The 21,658-nt window shown below is 36.5% G+C and overlaps 4 protein-coding genes across 10 annotated transcripts; 2 read left to right on the top strand and 2 right to left on the bottom strand.

Annotated features, from left to right (window-relative positions):
* Nucleotides 1-59: 59 nt before the first annotated feature.
* Nucleotides 60-5,225, bottom strand: LOC109859992 (DNA-directed RNA polymerase I subunit RPA2). The gene is made up of 14 exons (XM_020438788.1): nucleotides 4,969-5,225; nucleotides 4,483-4,815; nucleotides 4,092-4,331; nucleotides 3,646-3,971; nucleotides 3,307-3,566; nucleotides 2,980-3,222; nucleotides 2,550-2,827; nucleotides 2,266-2,463; nucleotides 2,077-2,184; nucleotides 1,806-1,982; nucleotides 1,386-1,739; nucleotides 887-1,297; nucleotides 645-809; nucleotides 60-563 (listed from the first exon to the last, which is right to left on the bottom strand). Exons 1-14 carry the CDS (start codon nucleotides 5,068-5,070, stop codon nucleotides 360-362), a joined length of 3,399 nt encoding a protein of 1,132 aa, XP_020294377.1. The 5' UTR covers nucleotides 5,071-5,225; the 3' UTR covers nucleotides 60-359.
* Nucleotides 5,226-5,399: 174 nt separating this feature from the next.
* Nucleotides 5,400-8,210, top strand: LOC109859995 (odorant receptor 22c-like). 4 transcript variants are annotated; one of them, XM_020438797.1, is made up of 10 exons: nucleotides 5,400-5,689; nucleotides 5,769-5,903; nucleotides 5,997-6,283; nucleotides 6,357-6,473; nucleotides 6,596-6,713; nucleotides 6,792-7,053; nucleotides 7,166-7,288; nucleotides 7,393-7,483; nucleotides 7,617-8,006; nucleotides 8,089-8,210. In XM_020438797.1, the coding sequence occupies exons 3-9, from the start codon at nucleotides 6,140-6,142 to the stop codon at nucleotides 7,755-7,757; spliced, it is 996 nt and encodes a 331-aa protein (XP_020294386.1). In that variant the 5' UTR covers nucleotides 5,400-5,689; nucleotides 5,769-5,903; nucleotides 5,997-6,139; the 3' UTR covers nucleotides 7,758-8,006; nucleotides 8,089-8,210. The 4 variants fall into 4 exon arrangements, with proteins under 4 accessions (XP_020294386.1, XP_020294387.1, XP_020294384.1 ...); XM_020438798.1 differs by having other exon boundaries at nucleotides 5,997-6,197; nucleotides 6,284-6,473; nucleotides 6,596-7,053; XM_020438795.1 differs by having other exon boundaries at nucleotides 6,596-7,053.
* Nucleotides 8,211-8,825: 615 nt separating this feature from the next.
* On the bottom strand, nucleotides 8,826-15,072 carry LOC109859998 (KIF1-binding protein-like). Of its 3 annotated transcripts, XM_020438806.1 has the most exons (4): nucleotides 14,928-15,072; nucleotides 14,519-14,794; nucleotides 10,457-10,723; nucleotides 8,826-10,375 (listed from the first exon to the last, which is right to left on the bottom strand). In XM_020438806.1, the coding sequence occupies exons 1-4, from the start codon at nucleotides 15,004-15,006 to the stop codon at nucleotides 9,201-9,203; spliced, it is 1,797 nt and encodes a 598-aa protein (XP_020294395.1). In that variant the 5' UTR covers nucleotides 15,007-15,072; the 3' UTR covers nucleotides 8,826-9,200. The 3 variants fall into 3 exon arrangements, with proteins under 3 accessions (XP_020294395.1, XP_020294394.1, XP_020294396.1); XM_020438805.1 differs by having other exon boundaries at nucleotides 8,826-10,723; XM_020438807.1 differs by lacking the exons at nucleotides 14,519-14,794; nucleotides 14,928-15,072 and adding an exon at nucleotides 10,892-11,538 and having other exon boundaries at nucleotides 8,826-10,723.
* Nucleotides 15,073-15,529: 457 nt separating this feature from the next.
* LOC109859997 (zinc finger protein 184-like) lies at nucleotides 15,530-19,166 on the top strand. Of its 2 annotated transcripts, XM_020438804.1 has the most exons (4): nucleotides 15,530-15,821; nucleotides 16,264-16,650; nucleotides 16,795-16,995; nucleotides 17,080-19,166. In XM_020438804.1, exons 1-4 carry the CDS (start codon nucleotides 15,681-15,683, stop codon nucleotides 18,388-18,390), a joined length of 2,040 nt encoding a protein of 679 aa, XP_020294393.1. In that variant the 5' UTR covers nucleotides 15,530-15,680; the 3' UTR covers nucleotides 18,391-19,166. The 2 variants fall into 2 exon arrangements, with proteins under 2 accessions (XP_020294393.1, XP_020294392.1); XM_020438803.1 differs by having other exon boundaries at nucleotides 16,795-19,166.
* Nucleotides 19,167-21,658: the final 2,492 nt, after the last annotated feature.

Raw genomic sequence — 21,658 nt, 5'->3', positions numbered from 1 at the left:
AAACATAGTTCAAAATATTTACATTCCCTTCTATTCTGTAAAAACAGGGAAAATGTGATTGTTTTTTCTTTCGTGCAATCTAATTTTGTAATAATTTGTTGACGGAATTGTACATATATAAAACGATCTGGGCATAGATATAAACATTTCACATCCACCGAGTATGTGAAACCGATCAACAATGTAACAACTTTCGTTGGGTGTTTTGAGGTCTGTTAGTGATGAGAGTTTGTTCTGGAATGTTGAAGAAATTATTAAAAATGTTATTCTGTGGAAAAACGTTCTGTATATATATACACACACAATACATACAAATATTAAAGCTATATCATTTACGAGCACACTAGATTCCTGATTTTTTAAATTTGCTTTAATTGCAATTTAACGTTGATATTACAAGACGCCAGTTGTATCAAAAGGTATCTGAAGATGTACGGCACTTCGATCTCGCTCACTGCATCCTCTTCGCCGCACAGACGGCACTTGGTATCGTCGATGTCGGTTTTGCGTTTTATGTTCAATTCCGGGCCGAGCAGTGAGCCGCATTTTCGGCATACTAGAGTCTGTAAGCAAATATTTGTTGTGATCGCAAATGACGCGTGCGTATGCGATGTGTTTTAAAAAAGAAACATTATCGTGCTTACGGTAAATTTGTCAGAACAATGAAACAAACGGTCTTGAAGAAGATACGAGCAGCCGTGAGAGATCAGAGCGTCTCGTTCCATTTCTCCGAATCGAACACCACCGCCGCGTCGTCGACCTTTGATCGGTTGTCTCGTTAGTACGTCAATTGGTCCGGTACTTCTCACCTGAAATTTTTGTTTTTCAGCTTTTCTCCCTCTTGTGATAGCAATGATTTACGCAAATTTATGTTTGAACTAGTTACCTGCCACTTATCAGATACCATGTGTCGTAATCTCTGATAATGCACGATACCGAAAAAGATACTGGCGGTCATTTCGCATCCGTATATGCCCGAATACATCCTCTCGGTGCCGAAATAATTGTAACCGCCGAGTTCTAACAATTTCCCGAAATAGTCCACGGCCGTGTTCTCCTCGTTAAATCTAAAAGGCGTGGCGTCGTGAACCAGCCCGTGTATAGCCGCGGATTTTCCTGCCATCACCTCGATCATCATAGCTATAGTCATACGACTTGGGAAACCGTGTGGATTGAATATAATGTCGGGAATCATTCCAGTCTCTGTGAATGGCAAATCTTCGGCGGGGTATAACCGCGAGAGGATTCCCTTCTGTCCTGCTCTTGACGCGAATTTGTCTCCCACGGTAGGATTTCTCTGAAAAATTTTCGTGTGTGTGAATGTTTAGAAAAATAAAATTCGTTGAAACTAAATTTTATGTACTTTTATATAAATTTGCACTAACGGGAATACGGAACGTGATGCACGCTTTTCGGACATCTTGAGTGTTGAACGTGCCGCACAGCTTCACATTATCGACGTAAGCGCTTTCTGTACTTTTATACGTTCCGACAACATAATGAGCATTGTCGGCGTCGTAATAACTGTAGTACGCGTCACCTTCTTTGATGAGACAACCCGGAATAGGCAAACCATCGATATCCAACGTTTCTGCGTGTTCAGGCTTATCTGTATTGCGGGCGAAGTAACTCTTCTTGTCATTTAGCTCGACAAATTCCGACTTGTAGATCGTTCCGTGACCGAAACCGCGTTCGAACGACGATTTGTTGATGACCATCGCGTCTTCCATATCGTATCCCTGCTTAATCAATTATTCGTAGAATCACAAAGCAATCTTTGATATTAGAAACAAAGCGATACTTACGGTGTACGAAATAACAGCAATTATCGCGTTGGTACCCATCGGGAAATCGTCCATATTAATGTTGTCGTAATGTACCGGTCTGAAGAGCGGCGTGGCAGGCGTTTGCAGCCTGTACAATTTCGTTTGCGACTGCAAATGCCAGTTGTGACATGGTGTGCCCATTGTTTGCTTACCCATCTTTTTAAAACGTAGATAATATATTTTTAATTATTGATACGATTATAATACATTCGCAAATTTAATTACGGATCGAGAACGTATATAATATTACCTGACACTGATACATATTCCGGGGACTCTGATTACAATCCGGCATTGGAATGAGTTTGGATAAATTGCTGAAGATAGTTGTCTGACTTATCTCCTGATGAGTTGTCAACTGTCATAAAGAGAAACAATGAAACTAAAAAAACTTTAAACCGGAAAAACTTTACGAAGATTTAAATATGATAGTATTTACTCCATTGTAAAATTCTTCAGGAATCACGCAGATGTCCAGATAAATTTGCTCAAACGTTCCGATAAGTTCAATCTTCTGCGCGGCTAAATTTATCACCGGTCTCATCATTCTGGCCGCGTTGGTAAACAAGAACAATCCCGGATACTGACTCGGGACTTGTTTCTTCGGCACCAGTGCGATTTCCAACGTTGACGGTATCTGAGAAAGAAAACGTATCGAGAGAAAACAATGTGCGCAACGATCATCATGTAATAAACTTTCGACCGGCATCGCGCTCAGCTTACCTCTTTGCCCTCTATTTTAAGCAATCTGAGTTTATGGACCACTTTGCTGACAATTTTGTCTTCAATCAAACCAATCACTTTCCCATCCAATATGACGGTGTACGATTCCTTCCACTTGTGCGCGATAAATAAAGGAATCATTCCGTGATCCACCAGTATCGGGAGTATTGCATCTTTCAATTTTGGATTTGGATGTTTCGTGACGATGCAATTCATTGTCAAGTGATTGAGCAATCCGCACGGAGCACCGTCCGGCGTGTGTATAGGACAAATAAATCCTACGAATAAATCAGAGCGATTATAGATAAATTAGTTTTATTACATAACAAAGAGTATAATTTTATTAAATTTTATTTCTAATAATAATATAAATTCTACAAACATTATTTATTATTATATTTATACAAACACGTGTATTTATTAAACTTACCCCATGCGTCAGGCAGCAGTTGTCTAGCTTCAGTAGTCCTCATTTCTTGGAAGAACGCGCCTCTGTGTATCGCGCGAAAGTGACTCATGTATCGCATTCTGTTGATATTTTCAGGAACGATCGTAAGACCGGTAGTCTGCATGAGACCCAAATTTGTTTGCGACCTTATGTTTCCCGTAGACAGGAAGTATTCCATTTGCCCGTCAATGTTGCACTTTATTTTGGTGACGTTCCACATCTCCTCTAATAAAAGTAGCAAAACAAAATTTGTCAACGTAGTTTATTGGTAAAAGAAAAAGAGGAAAATATTACAAATAAAATACTAACGTAAAGTTAAAGTGTATCTATTGCCGGCACTTTTGGCGCGCTTGAGGATTTGAGTTTTAAGTATCGTCAACCAGAAACAAAGTTTCTCTTTGAGAACTTGCAGATACAAGTGTCCACCAAGCAAACACTCTTGCATCATCACGGAGTCCGCGCCCTCGACGGCGCATTTATTGTTAGCAAAAACGTACAGTTTTTTAGTCATGAACACAAGTAGTTGAAACTTGTCGGCAGGATCGTCGAGATGAATAGCGACTTGATGTCTACGCAATAATGAAACTTATAGCAAGTTATAAGAAGTGATTACGCGAACGGAATAAAACTAATAAAGTTTAAACTCACTTGATGATGTAATCGCAAATGTCTATATTGGTCGCATTCGATGGTAATTCGACGGAGAATTTTACTCTAAAAATTTTTCCCATATACGCTTTGCATTGCTCGTGCCAATGTAAATTTTCTTCGTGCATAGTGCGCAACATATTTATAATGCAGTTCTTATAATACAAATCGTCTTCGCATCCGGCAATCAGCGCTCTGTAAATGTACACGTCGGTCGTGTCCACCAAAGATTTTAGCATCAACATCAGCGGCACATAGTACGTGGCCTTTTTATGCATAAACGCGAATTTTGCGGAACCGTCCGTGACATAGTGCAATGTGTTGTTCTAAAAAATACAAATTTTTGCGTGCATTATCCTCACAAAATATGAGATATTTAAAACTATCTGAGAAAGTTACTTTCGCAGAGCGAAGGGTATGAAAACAAATTTTATTCCAGTACGTACGACAGTAGTATTGTCTTGTCTAACGCTCCTCAAAAAAATTCCCAAATCGCTGAATTGCACACCGCGAGTTTTCCATGTCGATCTCTTGATAGCAATGGGATAGTTTTGTCGCGTCATGATCAGCATACGTACAAGTCGCTCAAGTCCTTTGACTACAAAGTATCCACCCCATTCTTGCTCATGTTCACCGTGAGCAATCAATTCTGCGGGACTCATTTTGTTCAAATGACATCGGTTGGACTGCAAAAATATTATGTGTATCTTTTGAGAATTGCAATGTAATACAAGACATTGTTATATTCGAAGAATATGAAGAATGCAAATAATCAGGATTTTAATTTGATCTTTTTAAGAGTTTCATTGTTTTATAATCCTTATGTTTAGACTTTACCTTAATCATAATTGGAACTTCTCCCAAATCCTTTTCAAGAACTTCCTGCTCTTTGCCGTTAACAGACCATCCGAGCTTTACTACTATCTTGCCCTTGTAAGTAGCACCCCTTTGCCTACATTCTATTGGAAATATTTTAAAATTTTTCACACCAATTGTGCCAGACGGCACAGTAGGTTTGTAGATCTGCACATCCTCCAACCAGAGAACTATGTTGTCATTGTTGGGAAGAGTCAGATAAACTGGTGTACTGTCTTTTATTGCTTGAAAAAGACCATCCTCGAGCATGTAATTGAAAGACTCGGTATGGGGCGCACCTAGGGTTTGCAGGAGCTGAAAAAAAAATATCAAACGTTGATACGTCAAACATTGTCTGTTACGTAAAATAAATATAAAAGCAAGTTTTCCTCATATTATATCTCTTCGTTTTAATATGCAATTTTAACTAATTAACTAAAGCTTCAATCAAATATTTGTACAGCGTACCTCGTTTTGCTTGTCGGGTGGTTTGCCGTAATCCGGCGACGTGTTCGTCAACTTGGGCTCGAGAGCAGGCTCCAGCATACTTTCATTAATTATGGTTCCCATTTATGGTACCCCACAATTTTTTTTTTGTTTTTGTTTTAATATTAAAAGTGCAGATTTATTCTAGTCTTTTCAAATGTTATTTACACACACTCGATAACCTCAAAAAATAAACACTTGTTGATCACGTGTCACTCGGTGCGATTTGTTTTCGTAGCTTTTGCCGCGCGTGCACAAATTAAAACCTCGTTTACAACAGAGTCGACCGTCGCAAATCGCTGTCTCAAAATTCGTGGAATCGATCGATCGAGAGAGCATGTGATTATTTCGACCGGCCACCACCGACGCGCGATTGGTCGATTTTATGACTCTTCAAGTATTGCAACACGTATGTATTTTCTTTTACGAAGAACGCGGAAAAAAAGAGCAAATTTTTTTTAATTTTCAAAAAGAGAACAATTATATTCACGCGCGTTAATTTGTCGCATGTTTGTCACTCTTCTCGAGAATGGTCTTACGGATTTGTACAGACAATAAGACACGATTGATTTGAGCGTTACTTCAATGCAACTACGTATATTTACGAAAAAATTGCGGATTATAGTCTGCATCTTGTCTCAGGAGTCTCGAGCATCCCCCCGAAGGGTGTACAACTGATCAAATAAGTGTCAATTTAGCACTGGTACGTCATTTCATTTTAATCGATACGTGACAGAGAGCAGAAACTCGGAAAAGAGAAACATAATTCTCACTCGTTACAGGATACCCATTATGTAATTTCCCGCAAAATCAAATCTCATCAATTTTTGCTTCTCCGTTGCCGTTTTAGCGCGATAATAAACGGAAAAGACGATTTCGCGATCGGAATAAATTTCGAACAATTGCATAACAGCCGGGTAAAAACGTTTAGCTTATCGTCTTTACATTGTACTTAGTGTCAAGAGAAAAACAGACGCAACTAGAAGTCACATGCGCTATGTATTTTGCAGAACAGGCGTAACTGATGGAAATGACACACCTCGCGGTCACAAAAATACACGGCAGTCTTGTCGCGAGAAGATGAGCGAACGATTTGCCGGAAGCTGGAGATCGGTTGTCTCACGGAAGGACGCGCAGCTTATTTCCAAAAATTATGAAAACCGCCTGGAACCATTATTACTACGTCGTTCGTAAAATATCCTCGTTCACCGGTATGTGGCCGTATCTGAAACCGAGAACAAGAATATTTCGCGTCGTTCTTTTGACCATGATCGTGCTGACCATATTCGTCCCGCAGGTAAATCGATTTAGTGAACGTAATCGAGAGAATTCATCGTTTCCCCCCATCAAAGCGACGACAATGCTTTTAGATAGCGTATCAGTACGCGTGCAAGAACTTGGACTGCGCTTTTGAATCAATGACGTCGTATCTACTGTCGAGCATAGCCACGCTGAAGGTGTACACGTTTCAATTAAACATCCGTGCAGTACGTTCCTCTTCTGAGATACACGCATAAGTATTTCAATACGTTTTGGTTTAAACTAATAGTTTGAATAAAAAAGAAAAGAAATTTAGATATGTGAAAAAATCTGTTAAACAATTTGCCAGATGAAGAACTTCACCCGACACCTGCTCAACGACTGGACGAAGCTGAAGACCTCGGAGGAATGCGAGATCGTCAGGTCGTACGCCGAGAACAGCAGACGATTCTCTTTGATATATTCCTGTAAGAGCTCGCGCGAAGACGAGACACATACTGTGTCGCGTTTGCTCGCATTGGATCTTCTTCCAAAGTGTGTTCCAGTATATTGCTTCTCAGCGGTGTTCCTCTTCATGTCGATGTCTCTGATACCGTTCGTCCTCGACATCGTGCTGCCTCTCAACGGATCACGACCTCTGCTACCGCCGTATCCGGGCTACTACTTCGTAGACATTCGGGACTACTTCACACTGATTTTCTCGCACTCTGTCGTGGCTTGGGAGGTCCTCATGGCCGGGATTGTCGCGCACGATTGCATGTTCGTGTGTTACGTCGAACACATTTGCAGCATGTTCGCCATTGTCGGGTGAGAAAACGAATTCAGAACGAAGACTGTACCGCTAAAAATCAGATTTAAAAAATCGCACTGAAATTGTCTTCGATACACATCGGAGAAGTTGATATGGTGTCGTTTGCAGATTTCGTTTCGAACATTTATTTCCTGATAAGAATAACGAGGTGGAAATTGCAAGCTGCGAATCGAACGATAAGTGTCAGAAAAGAGTCGCGTTTCTTATTCACACTCATCGAGAAGCTTTACAGTGAGTAACACGAATTTTGATATCTGTTTTACTACATTACATAGAGTGAAAAATTAACATGTGGAGGCAGCAACAATTCACAATTGATGTTATATTTACGATAGGTCCGCGAAACTTCTTGAGAATATCTTCACCGTGCCTTTTGCAGTGCAAATATTGATGGTAACGTTAGGAATGAGCGTTACGTTGTTACAAGTACGTATTTGTTGAAGTCAAATTGTGCTCAATATACACTCGCTTGTAATAGAGGACGAAGAAAGAGAAAGAGAGAGAAAAAGAAAGAAGAAATATTTCTAGAGAAAATTGTAATATTTCTTTTGTATTGAAGATTGCGAAGCAGAACAGCGACGTCTTGGAATCAACGAGATACTTGCTTTACACCATTGGCCAACTAATTCACTTATTTTTTCTCAGTTTCGAAGGACAGAAGCTGATAGATCATAGCCTTCAAATGCGCGACAGAATGTAAAAGATACTCGCTCTTGATTAAACACAAAGAAAGAAATATCTACTCTGTGCACACACACACGTACACGTTATTTTTTTTAAAGCGTTCGCTTGATCCGCAGCTTTGCGACATTGCAGATATCATAGCTTTTGGTACAACGGATCCGTAAGAACGCAGAAGCTTATCATACTGGCGATGATGAAGAGTCTTCAGCCGAGTTCGTTGAGCGCCGGCAAGATTTACATTTTTTCTCTAGAAAGCTTCACCACGGTAAAAAATTACGCACGATCGTTGCTTCCTCATTGATTTTTCAGCTCTTTTCCTTAACAACGTGTGTACTTTGTTTTTGAAGGTTTTGCAAACTTCGATGTCGTACGTCACGGTACTTGCGTCCTATCAGTAGCTCACGTTGTTCTCGCATGTTCCGACAATTGCGCGACGATGTCCCATCACGAGCAATTCTGTATCATTTTTTTTTTTTTTTTATTAGTACTACAATGTTTTACGTTTTTTTAATTAGTGAATAAATGTTTATATAAATAGAAAGAAAACTAAGAGGGAGAGATAAGTGAGAAATAAAAAAATGTATTGTACAAAAAACAATATCATGTTATTATTAAAAAATCAATGTATTATGCAATATAATATACACATGTACAACATACAATATCTATTATACATATACAACATATATACATATTACACATATGTATGTATATTATATATACATATAATACGCAACATACGTATAATATACACATATACAACATACATACATTTATTATACATATGTATGCAAATAATCGGTATTTACAATTTTTGCCTAAATGCTTTTTCTCTGTTTATATTTCGTGATTAGAAAAGAAAAACTAGAGATAAAGTGAAAAAAAATGCGAGTCAATATATTCACATTCAATATCTTCAAAATTTATAAAAGTCAAAATTTTATTGAAGTAATGACGAAAATAAAATTGTATACGATGAATTTTGTAAAATGATCCGTACAATTTTGTTTCGGAATAAAATTTTCTTTTATCATTATAATTCTGAAGATATATATATATATATAGCAGAAGTGTCACACAATTGCAAGTTTGTTATATTGTTACATTGATACATATTGTATATATATTATATTTAGATATATTATTTTTGTGCTTAATCTCCGTCACATGAAGGGTAACAAGATCATATCTATCGCCTAACTAATAAGTCGTTTGTCTTTGAATTAAAACCGGCTACGAGTAGAACCTTCGACTGTAACGAAATCACATCTGTAATACACTTCCCGTACAAGGTGCATAAACGCATAAAAATAATATTTCGTAATATAATATAAATAGTATTTTTCGTTATTTAATCATAATAACGAAAAAAGCGATATAAAATTACGATCAGACATAAATCAGAGATATAAATTACGGACATAATTTTGCGGGAAGTCTGAAATGAGATAAAGATTAATTAGATCAATTTTCCCTGCTTTCTGAAAGGAGTGAACGTTTCTACAACGTCATTTACGAAGTTGAATTTTTTAGATAAGTTTTTGTTACAACAATAATAACTCAAGTCATCGGTCTTTATATCCAAGACAGTGCAATACGCAAGTAGTATTTCCCGCACTATCGTTTTTCGTTGGCTTTGCAGTTTCGGATCTGATTTCTTACATAAAGACAAACCGAAAGGTAATAAATCACGTAAAGTCTCTCGCAGAATCGATTTTTTATTACATTTTTGTTTCTCTAAAGGAATTATATACTTATACGCTTTCGACTTATCTATTAATAACTGCAAATGAATTTCGATACTGCGTTTCTCAGTGAAAAACTGTTGTGCTTTCTCGTAATACGTCCTACTTTCGGAAAAAACAAGTTTAGCATCATCAAAATTTGATATAAATTTAGGTATACGTGTGACTGTATCACATTTGGAAAACTCAGATAAGTTTTCTAAGTTAGTAAACAATAACAACGTTCTTGAATCATCTGTATTTTGAGGTTCCGAGGTGTCATATCTCCCATTCTTCATTACGTTTTCTCTTGCTGTACGCAAAAACTCAACCGCATAGAAACCCCATGACGTAGCGACGTGAGCCTTCATAAATTTATACATATCATTTATCCATTTTCGTTCAGACACTGATAGCTCTTCTAAGTGCGATGCCGTTACTTCGTTCACGTGAAAACAGTTTATTATTTGTTGTGCAACAATAAGGTGATCTCTGGCTTCAACGAAGCGTTTGTGATATATGAAATATCGACATAAATCGACCAAAGTTAAGATCCAATCGTTGTAACGTTCTGTATTATGTATAGCGGTATCAAAATCAAGTGGTATATCGAGTAATTGCTGAACCAACACGTTATGCGTGTACTCTACCAGTTTATGCATATTTACTGGATTATACATGAACAAGTTTACTAGAGAGTTTAAAGTTAGCAAATACAAATGTTCCAATATTGCAGGATCGTCGTTGTAATTATTGTTGATACCAAGATGAATTGACACGTCTATAGGTTGCGGATAGTTGGACTTATCCTGCGTGTACTTCAGATATACTTCCATTGATAACATCATTAAATCATAACACGCCTCCAGTCCATACTGACGATGTCTAATTAGTTTTAGCTCGCTCAACGCTGTCATAATTGTTAAAACAGTTTTGCGCGTGCAGTTATTTACTTTCAACAACTTCAAACATTTTGAAAAGTAATCATTACCAACGAACATTTCTTCCTTGTCAATGTATATTATACCCGCATGAAGACACGCCACCGCCAGAGCTAGAACGTCATCGAATTTTGTGTCTGTCGAAGCAATCACACGTTTATACAATTTGTCCAGTTTCTTTATCACAGACTTGGATGTCTTATTCTTCCTTTTTACAACTTTGAATGCATCACGTAAATTTATCACACTTGTTAAAGCATCGAGAAATTCCTTGCTTATATCCAGATTTTCTTCTTCATCTTTGACCTGATATAATTCTGAAGAGAGTTAAAAAATATATTAAAAATTTTTATATTAACTCGTATAATATAAATATAATTATAATTTTATATAAATTATATATATAGTTATATATAATCTGTACATATAATGCTTATACCGTTATTATTATTATTTTTATATGTAAATTATTTTTTTTGAATTACCATCTTCATACAAGTCCATCCGATTATTGATCCGCATATCGATGAAATGCGAGAGAACATGAAACATTATTGTTTAATTATCGTTTAATTCTTTGTCAATTTGTATAAAATCGCTAGTTAACAGCAAACACGTGGTAAGTCAAAACGCGTGAGTGAAGTAACTTCCCGGACGTTCTGTCCTTCATCTCTCAGAAATGTTTACATCAACGAAACAAAAATATTATGTCAAATGCAACTGTTAATGATATTCTTTGGTCAATGTATCGGCTTAAAATTGTTTTTGTTATCTAAAGACATGCTTATTATTAAAATATGCCCGGCGCAAAAAACTTTGTAAAATTTTTATTAACAACACAACGTTGATCTCTCTATATTTTCAATCTAACCAATCATTTTTGAGAATATTTAAACAGGATTGGTCATTTCGCATACTCGGGACGCTTGATTTTGACTACTTTGCGCATCAAATAGCAAGTTTCTCCCGATTCCTACATATCGATTGGCAATATTGAACAGTGAATTTTCAGACTTGCGCAAGAGCGCATTGTCTTCGTCATCGGATATCAGATGTCAAAAGAAATATACATTTTTTTCTTTGTACGTTATTATTGATGTAGAGAGAGAAATGTATGTGTTGTTCTCTTTTTGACATTTGTATTCTTAACCTCAAATAGCAAAATACATATTTACGTGTGTTCCAAAGACACGTCGGATTTTACAAAATCTTTATCTATATTGATTAACAATTTAAAAGAATAATTTGCAAAGATTATTGTATACGGTCTAACAATCACCGTACACATTCCGCCATTTTATCATCTAACCGCTTGTTTTTTGCGCATTCAAATATTGCGTTTAAAAAAATCATTTTCATTATTATTCAAATGTAATAACATTTTTTCCATCACATAAATTTATAAAAATACAATGTCGTGTACTTTATTACAAAAAAAAAAAAAAATACTTGCAACAACTTTACACGTTTTATGTACCACAGATTTATTTACAAATTATCTCTAATAGTCAAAATAGCTACTTGTCAAAGTATTTACTCGTATGTTTCCTTGAAAAGCTAATTTATAAAATACTGTTCTATCACAAGTGCAGTTTTATAAGTTACTTTTCTATGATACATAATACTGTTCTCTTCACTACTTTTATAGTCGGATATATTTCATTTACAATTCATTTTACTTGCTATACACGTCATTTGTTTGGTTTTTTTTTTTTTCTTTTTATATATATGTGTATATATATATATACAGGGTGTCCCAGAATTGATTTAACATCTCTCGTAGGCAGGTAGAAGGAATAAAACTGAGTCGAAAAGTTCTATACCATTTTCCTAGATTCGCAATAGTTACTGAGATTTTAATTAACAAATATCCGCGAATAAGCGTGCATCAGGCTGTCTCACGCGCGGAGGACAGCCCGGCGCGCTTCGCACAATTACATTTTAATATGTATATGTTATAGTATATGCTGTTATATTAGCTCCTCCCATATGTCGCTATGGGTAACACCGTTAGCGCGCGAAGCGCACTGGGGCTGGGGCTGTCTTACGCGCGTAAGACAGCCCGATGCATGCTTATTCGCGGATCTTTGTTAATTAAAATCTCAGTAACTATTGCAAATCTAGCAAAATGGTATAGGACTTTTCGACTCAGTTTTATTCCTTCTACCTGCCTACGAGAGATGTTAAACCAATTCTGGGACACCCTGTATATATATATATATGTACATTCGTTCGTTGCTCAATCAGTTGTCATCGCGAACTCAAAGAAGTAAAATGCTTTTACACGTACATAAAGTCGCATCATTTCAAACGGAACACGTAAAGCCTGCGGCACACAATGTTTTCTTTTTTTCGAGTGCCGATTCGTATGCGAGCATCATTACGACAAAGTCTACGAATTTCAAATCGCGACCCGATTGGTCGAATTTTGACACGATCAAGCACGAAAAAAATAAAACATCGCACAGGCATCGCCGCGGGCTTATAATTGATCAATTCCACAAAATTACATAATAGCTATCGGATTCAGAAACGGATCTTTCTGACACGGACGGATATCCGAGTTTTTATATTTGAGATCGTGTCGGGTTCATATCTTCAGATTACACGTAAACGAATGAAAAAACATTCTGACAGCATCACAAGATGAACCCGAGATCTTAAATATAAGATCGGATTACATGTACACAATTTAAAAAGACAAAAATAATTTTTAACAAAGAATAATTTTTGGATTAATTACAAGCATATGCATCTCATATCATTTTCACATAAAAAAAAATCATATAGAAAAACTAAAACTGAACGTTTTTTATGTATATACGCACATATATATACACGTTATTTTTCAAGAAGCTTATCAAAACGGGTTAAATATTCCTCAATAGCCTTTACCCTGCTAATAGAATCGGTTAGATGATACACTTTAGTATTTATTATATTTCGTACTATATTATCGTCAAACGCCGTATCTAAGATAGAATAGTTTGCAAGTGCCAAGTGAAGAAAAAGCTTTATATATACATTTCTGTTTTCGACACATGATGCTATATTTTTATCAATCAGATCGTTCAAAATCTCTACTCGCTTTAATTGCAGTTTGAGTTTCTTCTCATTATCCTTTTCGAAAAATGCTAAATACTTGTACGTCTTCGACATTTCTATCGTTATATTAGTATATATTACTGTGTTATTTGTAGCAGAAAAACAAGTTTCTCTAGCTAGTTTAAAATTATTCATGACAGTTAAAATGACCTTTTTGGCATCGTGCACATGCGACACTTGCGTGCGTATGTCCCGAACGGAGTCTTTCATCGAGTTCTCGATGTTGGTGAACAGTAGAGGTGACATTGGCTTTTTTGCAAACAAATCTTCCGAGTGTTCCAAATCATCTGTAATCGCGTATACTTTACATGACGAAGCTAAGAGCTCAATCCCATAAATTCCCCAAAATCGATAAATAACACAACGCATAAAATCAAGTCTAGCCGATAAGTAAGTTTGATCCACCTCCGACCGCTGTTCATCCCTATTCAACTCGAGTTCGTGATAATTTGTTAACACGTATTCCGCAGTAGCAATATAATTTTTGGCCTCTGTAAATCGCTCGCATTCCATAAAATATCTAGATGTCTCGCACAAAGTGGAAATCCACTCCCAAGATGTCTTAACGTCAAAGATTCTTATAGAGGATAAAAGGTGCTGTAACATTCTGTGCAAGCACGCTACAAATATTGGCTGTTTGTTATTTAACGCGTACAAGTCCATAAAATTAGCGAAGCTACATAGAAAAATGACGTCTATCTCAGTCAAATCATTGTTTGAACAACATGATTTCTCGATACCAAGTTCAACTGCCATATTGATTGGTATGCGATGGTTTTGTTCCACGTACTCTATATATAATTCTAATATTTTCTCTAAGTATTCGCTATGTATGTGATTTGATAAGTCCCACCATATCTTATGCAGCTCTTTGTACGCTCTCATTATTGTTATAACAGTTTTGGATTCCGTTCGCTTGTCCTTTAACAATAATTCACATCTCCCAAAATACTCCTCATCATTATATAAGAACTTTTTTTCGTCAGGATTTTTTCTATATATCACACCTAAATTGTAATTAGCTATTGCGAGAACTATAGCTTCATCACTGCTCAAATTTTCCAACTGTTTTCCAACTTCTTCACTTGTTTCGACGTACACTATATCGTCCGTTAGTTGATCTACTTTTTTTCGAACATCGAGAACATCATTCATCAATTTCGTTTTTAAAATGTCGTCACAATCTCGAGAACACAGAGCCACTTTTAATTTTGCTGTTGATATCGCAAGACTTAGAAAGTGCGCGCGAAGATCCATCACTCTGTCAGCGTTTTCAAAATGAGCTAACATGACAACATTAAAAAGATCATTGTATGTTACATTAGACTCTACACGAATCTATTTTATATTGAAAAAAAACAGTTATATAAAAAAGTTCTTATTTTTATTCATTACCTTATTTTATTCATTACTTACAATTAAAGTCATACAATGATGCTTCGATGAACCTTATGTTGACCTGAAAGTCTACGAACTCTTTCACTATTTCGTACATTGTTGTTTAATAACAATAAAAAAAAACAATCCGCAAAAACTAGACCGACAAAAGTGACTGAGAGCAACGAACAAAATTAACGCACGTGTTTCAACGATTTTTAATTGAAACCAGGCCGGCCATTTAATTCACAGAATGGCCAACGTAGCAAGAACTTTTGCAAAGTTCCACAAGAGTATCGATCGATCGCATCGACTGAATTGTTCCGAATGTGATTGGTCACTTCGCTCCGATTGGACAAATTTCTATCTCGATCTCACTCTCGATCTCCTGAATCTGCGGTGTGAACGCGGATTTTATGCGTTGCGGTGTTCTTCGGTGGAAAGCAGCCGTCAGCGGCGGCGACGACGGGCGACGACGACGACGACGACGACGACGACGACGACGGCGGCNCGGCGGCGGCGGCAGCGGCGGCGGCGGCGAAAGCGGTGAAGGAAGACGCCGAAGGTGGCGGCAGCGGCGAGTGACGAAGGCGACGACGGCGGTGGCGGCGGCGGCGGTGGTGGTGGTGGCGGCTGCAGCAGCAAATTTTGCGCGTGTGTTTACTGTTTTCTCCGTGGCGTATCCCACGATCGAGAGCCTTCTCTCTCTTCGCTCCCGCGATTGCCCCTCGGCAGTCGCCCGCGCAATCCTCTGCGTGTACACCGCGGGAAAACGAAGAAAGAAAAAAAACAATGTCAGGATACCGCAAGGTAAACTACTACGAACTCTGCAGGTTGTGCACCAGCAGCGAGGGCACGAAAATAAATATATTCCGCGACGAGGGACGTAGACGACAGCTGCAAACGAAGATACAGACGTATCTGCAAGTACAGGTGAGAGAGAGAGAGAGAGAGAGAGAGAGAGAGAGAGAGAGAAAAAGAGAGAGAGCTCAGGTCGCGCGATTACGCCGTCGACGATCCTTTTTTCTCTTGCAACGAATTGCTTACTAACTTGTCAGTCTTGTCATTCCGATGTATATCACACGATCAACACGCGAGTGCTCAAAGAACGTGCGAAATGTATGTTTCGAGATATTCGAAAGTTTTTTCTATTATCGGGATGCTGTTGTTGGTTTTATCTTGTTGTTATCGCACAAGTTATCTGTGACAAAACACAAGCAAAATAAAACAATAGTCTGTCAAATAGATTATTTATATGAACATATGTATTTTGTTATTTTCTATATGTGATTAAGATTATCGAAGTAATGAGAGAACTCTTTCAAAATATATCTAGTAAACTAAACAGTAATTATATTTTTATGTTAACTTGAAGGTGGTGGAAGAAGATTCATTGCCAAAAATTGTATGTCACGAGTGTCTGAAGAAGCTGGAAAACTTCGTAGAATTCAGGGAAGCTGTGGTCACAGCAGAGGGTATGCTTGAATCCTATTTCACCTCGCTCCGTTTTTCGGAAGACTTTCTGAAAGAGGGAAAAGTTTATGTGAAGAATATCGAAAAGGAGAGATCGTCTACACCGGACGATGAAGTTTTAATAAAGTCAATAGAAAAGGTGTCGTCACCATCTGGAGGCCAAGTAATAAGCAATGATCAACAATTGCAGCATCAACAACCAGTTGTAGTTGGCAATTTAAACGCTTCTAACATACAAATCATCAGTGGAGTTCAAGCTAGAGTACAGCAGTACAAATGCGCTATGCAGGTTTGCAGTAGATAAATAATACTTTAAACAGAACTATAATAAAGCTTTGTTGTGCATGTATATATTGTTGCGTGTATATATCGTTTATGTTATAAGAATTTGCACGATTTGCCTAAGAATTAACAAAATATTTCGTGGATTTAGATGCAACCGGGTGGTATGGCGGCAGCTGTTGTTGAGGCCACAGCAGAGACTCATTACAGTTACCAGCAGCAAACATCCCAAGTGTCGTCGCAACAATCAAACGAAGCACAAAATCAAATCGCCGATCAACAGAATCAATCTCCCGCGATTCAGCAACAAGTGCAGAACCAGATGCAGAATCACAGTCAAATAAATCAGCAAGTACAGTCACAAAGGCCAATTTCTCAACAATTAAATCAGTCGGACCAGTTATCGCAGCAAAATCAAAGTCAGGTCAATCAACAGGTGCAAGGACAGCCACAGATATCGCAGCAGCTTCAACAATTGCAGAGACAGCAACGTGAATTGCAGCAGAGGCAGTTGCAGCAACTCGATAAGCAGCAAGTACAAATTATAACGCAACAAGAGTTCTCGGTAAAGCAGGAGTCACCGATTGTGCATCAAAACAACAACGTGGTTCTTAAAACCGAGGCGGATATGGAACAGAATCAGCAAATTATACAAAAGATACAAACGGAAACCGAGAAAGACGAATCTCCTAGTTCAGGCGTGCAGACTTTCACGACGGTGCAGGCAACACCGGAAGTATTTCTGAATTTGGGTTTCAAGGACAGCCCATTGACTGCGACAGTTCGAGATGAAGCGAAAGAGTTCAAAGAATTCGCGAAAACGCACTCCGAGGACGGAATGTCTCGTAACTCGATCGAACAGATCAGGGAATTTCTGAGGATCAGATCGGGAACGGAACCGACATCTCTGATAACTGTGACTCCTCAGGCACTCACGCAGACCACGAGAAACAACATCTGTCGCGATTGCGGCAAAAATTTTCCGACTTTACATCAAATGAACAATCACGGTTGTAACGTCGACACGCTCATAAGCGAGACAACGGATAATGGGAGTAAAACCGATTCTCTGCAAAATAACGTCAACAATTTCAGTTGTGACATTTGCAATAAACCGTTCAAACGGAAAGAACATCTTTTGCAGCATCGCAAACTTCACACCGGTGAGCGGCCGTACGTGTGCACCACGTGCGGCAAGGCGTTCAGCCGTAAGGAACATTTAGTTAGACACTCGGTGTCGCACACCGGACAGAAGGTACACGAATGTGAATTGTGTGGTAAAAGTTTTTCGCGCAAAGACAATCTCCACAAGCATCGAAAGACGCACGGCGTGTCCGGTCCGTTTATATGCGAGACTTGCGGGAAGTCGTTTGTTGTGAAACATTATTACGTGATGCATCTGACCACTCACACGAACAACTGTACGGAACCGCTGCCGTATAAGTGCGACATATGCGACAAAGCGTTCTCCGTGAAACAGTACCTTACTAGCCATAAAATTAGACACAGATCAAAAAATAACAATTCCGCGCAGAATAATCTGAACGGGCAGCAACAGTCGCAGCAGGAGCAGGAAGCCGCGAGTAACGTGGTTACGAGTCAGGACGGTGGGAGTTTGAATAACAATAACGGACAATCCAGCAATGAGTCGACGGTCGAAATACAGAGCGTCATTGAACGGAATGAACAAGCCAACGGGTCATTTGCCAATAGTCACTATCACGCAAACATACAAGAATATCAATGAGATAAGGGGAAGCGTGTCTATTATGTTCTCTTGCCGAACGGTAACAATCATAAGATCGTGGTTGTGTAAGCAAGGGAAACCTTACGACGCGCCAAACTATTTTCTTATATGGTTTTGCTCTTGATCGCGAACAGTTTTTATACTTTTTAATATTACAGGAATGAGAATCAAAGTGATTAATTCCAGCAAATTAACATATTTTGATGTATACAGTTGGACAAAGATACACAGTAGATCTGTTGAATGATTTAAGAACTCGCTGGACACGACGATGTAAATATATTTTGTCAGCAAGATACTTTTAGATATCTAAAAAAAAAGTGCATGCTGTAGTTTTTCGGAATAAATTCTCACTTGTATCCGCGACATTTGAGAAATAAAATGTGGTAAGTGCCGCTGAACTTACGTGTGAGTGGTCTGTCACTAAAGTAGTGAAATTATTTCGCTTGTTTGAAATGTGATGTGTGTTAATTTTTAAGAATATAAAAACCACAATAATTCGAATGTTGAAAAATCTTGTTTCTCATGTGAACAAGAGTGAAAACAACGTGTGATCAAAACAAAATAAAGGAATTGAGTAACAATTGGTAGGAAATATGTGAAAAAGAGAAAAAAAGGTACAAAATTCTACCGTATCAATTTAATTGATAATTGTGCAAGATTATAGGTCTATACTTTTGATACCGAGTGTGACTTTAATATATTGTTAATTTTATCGATATCATTTATATATAATATTTAAAACCACGTGATTAATTATATGATGTTGATGTTTTTTAAAAATTCAGTATTATTTTTTTTCTGTGACAGACCAAGTATACACGTATAAACAATACAGTCACAAGATTGTTACAATTTCTGACGAAAATATTGGATACACGTTTAAAAAAAAAAATTATGAGAGAAGAAATGTAAAAATTATCTAACTAGATTACATTTTTTTGTTTTCTTAATTGTGAGTAAAAGTTCTTCTAATTGTTTTGTGTTTACGACGTTTGTTGTTGTAGAAATTGCAACAATCTTTGACTATTTTATGAAAATATTCTTAAGAAAAATTATATTTTTTAGGAATATTTTCTATATATATTAATATATAAGTTTTGTCTCTAAAACTATTATACACATAATTATATGTACGTTTTGTCTATATAACATACTCTAGAATGCAGGTGAAAAACTAAGACCAAAGAAATTTATATTTTATGTTTATATAGAATTTATTTATATATTTCTACAAAATGGAGAAAAAAGATTTATTAAATAAGACGTAAAAGTACGATGGGACCGGAGGTTGCTAGCTTGGCTAACTGTTGTAATTTAAAGAAACTCAACATATAATGTTAATCGGACATTTGCGCGATTGTTTGCGCGTCAGATTATACACAACAATTTACAAACACGTCGTTTAATTTGCAATTATTAATTAATAAAAATTTAAAAAATCATGCCAAAGCATGTGATCTCTGGGAAAACAGGAATATATATGTGTAGGGATAAATACATATATATCATTAAAGGTTTAGTAAATTACTGACCAAAAGCGAAAAAAATTTTATGCTCTTCATCGTATTTCTTCGATCATAATTGCTACAGTAGTAGCCGCCCGATTGATCCTTTTTGGTGATCGTTCTCGCAGAAAGCAGCGAGCGCCCCGGAATCACCGACAACTAACTGAAGAAGACTACTGCATAATTGAGCAATACCTTGCGCGCTCCCTTCTTTCGTTCTTTCACATTTTTTAAATGCAGATTTCAAAGTAGCATATAAGATTAAAGATAATATATAGCAGATATAGTCTTTTTATGTGAGAGAGGTACAATGTACATTATATGTATTACATATAGTATATATATATATTTTTTTTTTTATATATATATACTGTACGTAATATATATTAATAATATATATAACATGTGTATAACATTTTTAGATTTCTCTCTATCCATACGTGAAAATTTAAGTATTTCATACATTCGACTGTTATTTTAATATTGATTCGTTTTAATATTGCATGTTCGAACACAATATATGTACGTTCGAACTTCTTATCAGTAAGAATTTAGAAACACATTAAATATTTATTGCTTTTGTGTGTATATTCATTACTGCGTAAAGATAAAAAAATCTCTTACGTGGTACCTACACACATGTAAAAGCACAATAGATTTTTTTATGTTTTTCTTTTTGTATCAAAGAATTTCTAAATTATTAGAATTTATATTAGTTCTATATGTAATATCACTAATATATCTGTTCGTTTTCTTCTTTTTTTTTATATAAGAGTTGCAATATTCTACGAATATAAGATTGTTAATGCGTTCGTCATTAAAAAAACTAAGATTTTTTTCTTTTTACTTAGCGATTGAGTTGTTCGGAAAAGTATTGGAGTTTAAAAATGTTCAACAGTACAAAGAAGAATTAGTTTTATTTAGTATTTAAGAGATCTCTTTTTGTTATGTAATGCAATCTTTGTACATATATATATCGGAGCAGAAGTGATGAGTTCAAGACTGTATCTCTATATCACCTAGATTTAGGTGTGTGTTGGAAGTATATAGATCTATATACATATATATATATATATATATATATACATACATACATATATATATATTGTACATAAAGATATGGTCCATGGTATAAAAGAAAAGGAAAAAAAACTATTAATACAATGTTTCTAATATAATGTATATTTTGCAAAATTATGCAAAGAAAATGCCTATATATATTGATTTAAACAACTTTTTTATATAGAGAACAAGAATCATTTCTCCAAAGATACAGTTACTTCGTTATTTTAAAAAGAAGATTTATTTTATATAAGATCCGCGCTTCTCTCTATGCCAAATACACGTATATAGTTCGTTTACTTCATTGTAAGACACGAAGTGTTTTCGTTTTTTTTTTTTTTTTTTTTTTTTGTTTTTGTTTTTGTTTAAGCCGCTCCCCGCCTTGTGTATGAATATAATAAAACAACACAAGTTTTCTCAAGAACAACACAATGTGGTTATTTTGGAATATTGAATAATTATATGATACCAAAAACAAAATTTCAGGTCTTGACTTTTCTTAACAGCACCTGATTCCCTGATATGTTTTAAGTGAAAACCGATGCGCGTCACGAAATATAGTCAAACGTTTTAATGAATATTCGTAAATTTATATATGAAAATTCAAATTTTTTCCGAATAAAATATTAAAATAAATTTTAGTTGACTCGTATGATTTGCATAAAGTATACATGTGTGTGTGTGTGTGTGTAAACACG

This window comes from Pseudomyrmex gracilis, unplaced genomic scaffold (assembly GCF_002006095.1).
Source record: "Pseudomyrmex gracilis isolate BER0280 unplaced genomic scaffold, ASM200609v1 scaffold_313, whole genome shotgun sequence".
NCBI classification, from domain to species: Eukaryota; Metazoa; Arthropoda; class Insecta; order Hymenoptera; family Formicidae; genus Pseudomyrmex; species Pseudomyrmex gracilis.
This window is presented reverse-complemented; position numbering and strand designations above follow the sequence as displayed.

Coding starts and splice junctions, on each gene's coding strand:
- LOC109859998 (XM_020438805.1), bottom strand. CDS start 15,006: ATGTACGAAATAGTGAAAGAGTTCGTAGACTTTCAGGTCAACATAAGG. Junction 14,795..14,927: donor ATCATTGTATGACTTTAATT/GTAAGTAATGAA, acceptor TTGTCATGTTAG/CTCATTTTGAAAACGCTGAC. Junction 10,724..14,518: donor AATAGCTAATTACAATTTAG/GTGTGATATATA, acceptor AACTCTCTTCAG/AATTATATCAGGTCAAAGAT.
- LOC109859997 (XM_020438803.1), top strand. CDS start 15,681: ATGTCAGGATACCGCAAGGTAAACTACTACGAACTCTGCAGGTTGTGC. Junction 15,822..16,263: donor AGACGTATCTGCAAGTACAG/GTGAGAGAGAGA, acceptor GTTAACTTGAAG/GTGGTGGAAGAAGATTCATT. Junction 16,651..16,794: donor AGTACAAATGCGCTATGCAG/GTTTGCAGTAGA, acceptor TCGTGGATTTAG/ATGCAACCGGGTGGTATGGC.
- LOC109859995 (XM_020438796.1), top strand. CDS start 6,140: ATGAAAACCGCCTGGAACCATTATTACTACGTCGTTCGTAAAATATCC. Junction 7,054..7,165: donor AGCATGTTCGCCATTGTCGG/GTGAGAAAACGA, acceptor TGTCGTTTGCAG/ATTTCGTTTCGAACATTTAT. Junction 7,484..7,616: donor TGAGCGTTACGTTGTTACAA/GTACGTATTTGT, acceptor TTTGTATTGAAG/ATTGCGAAGCAGAACAGCGA.
- LOC109859992 (XM_020438788.1), bottom strand. CDS start 5,070: ATGGGAACCATAATTAATGAAAGTATGCTGGAGCCTGCTCTCGAGCCC. Junction 1,740..1,805: donor TTGCTGTTATTTCGTACACC/GTAAGTATCGCT, acceptor TTGATTAAGCAG/GGATACGATATGGAAGACGC. Junction 564..644: donor ATTGTTCTGACAAATTTACC/GTAAGCACGATA, acceptor ATTTGCTTACAG/ACTCTAGTATGCCGAAAATG.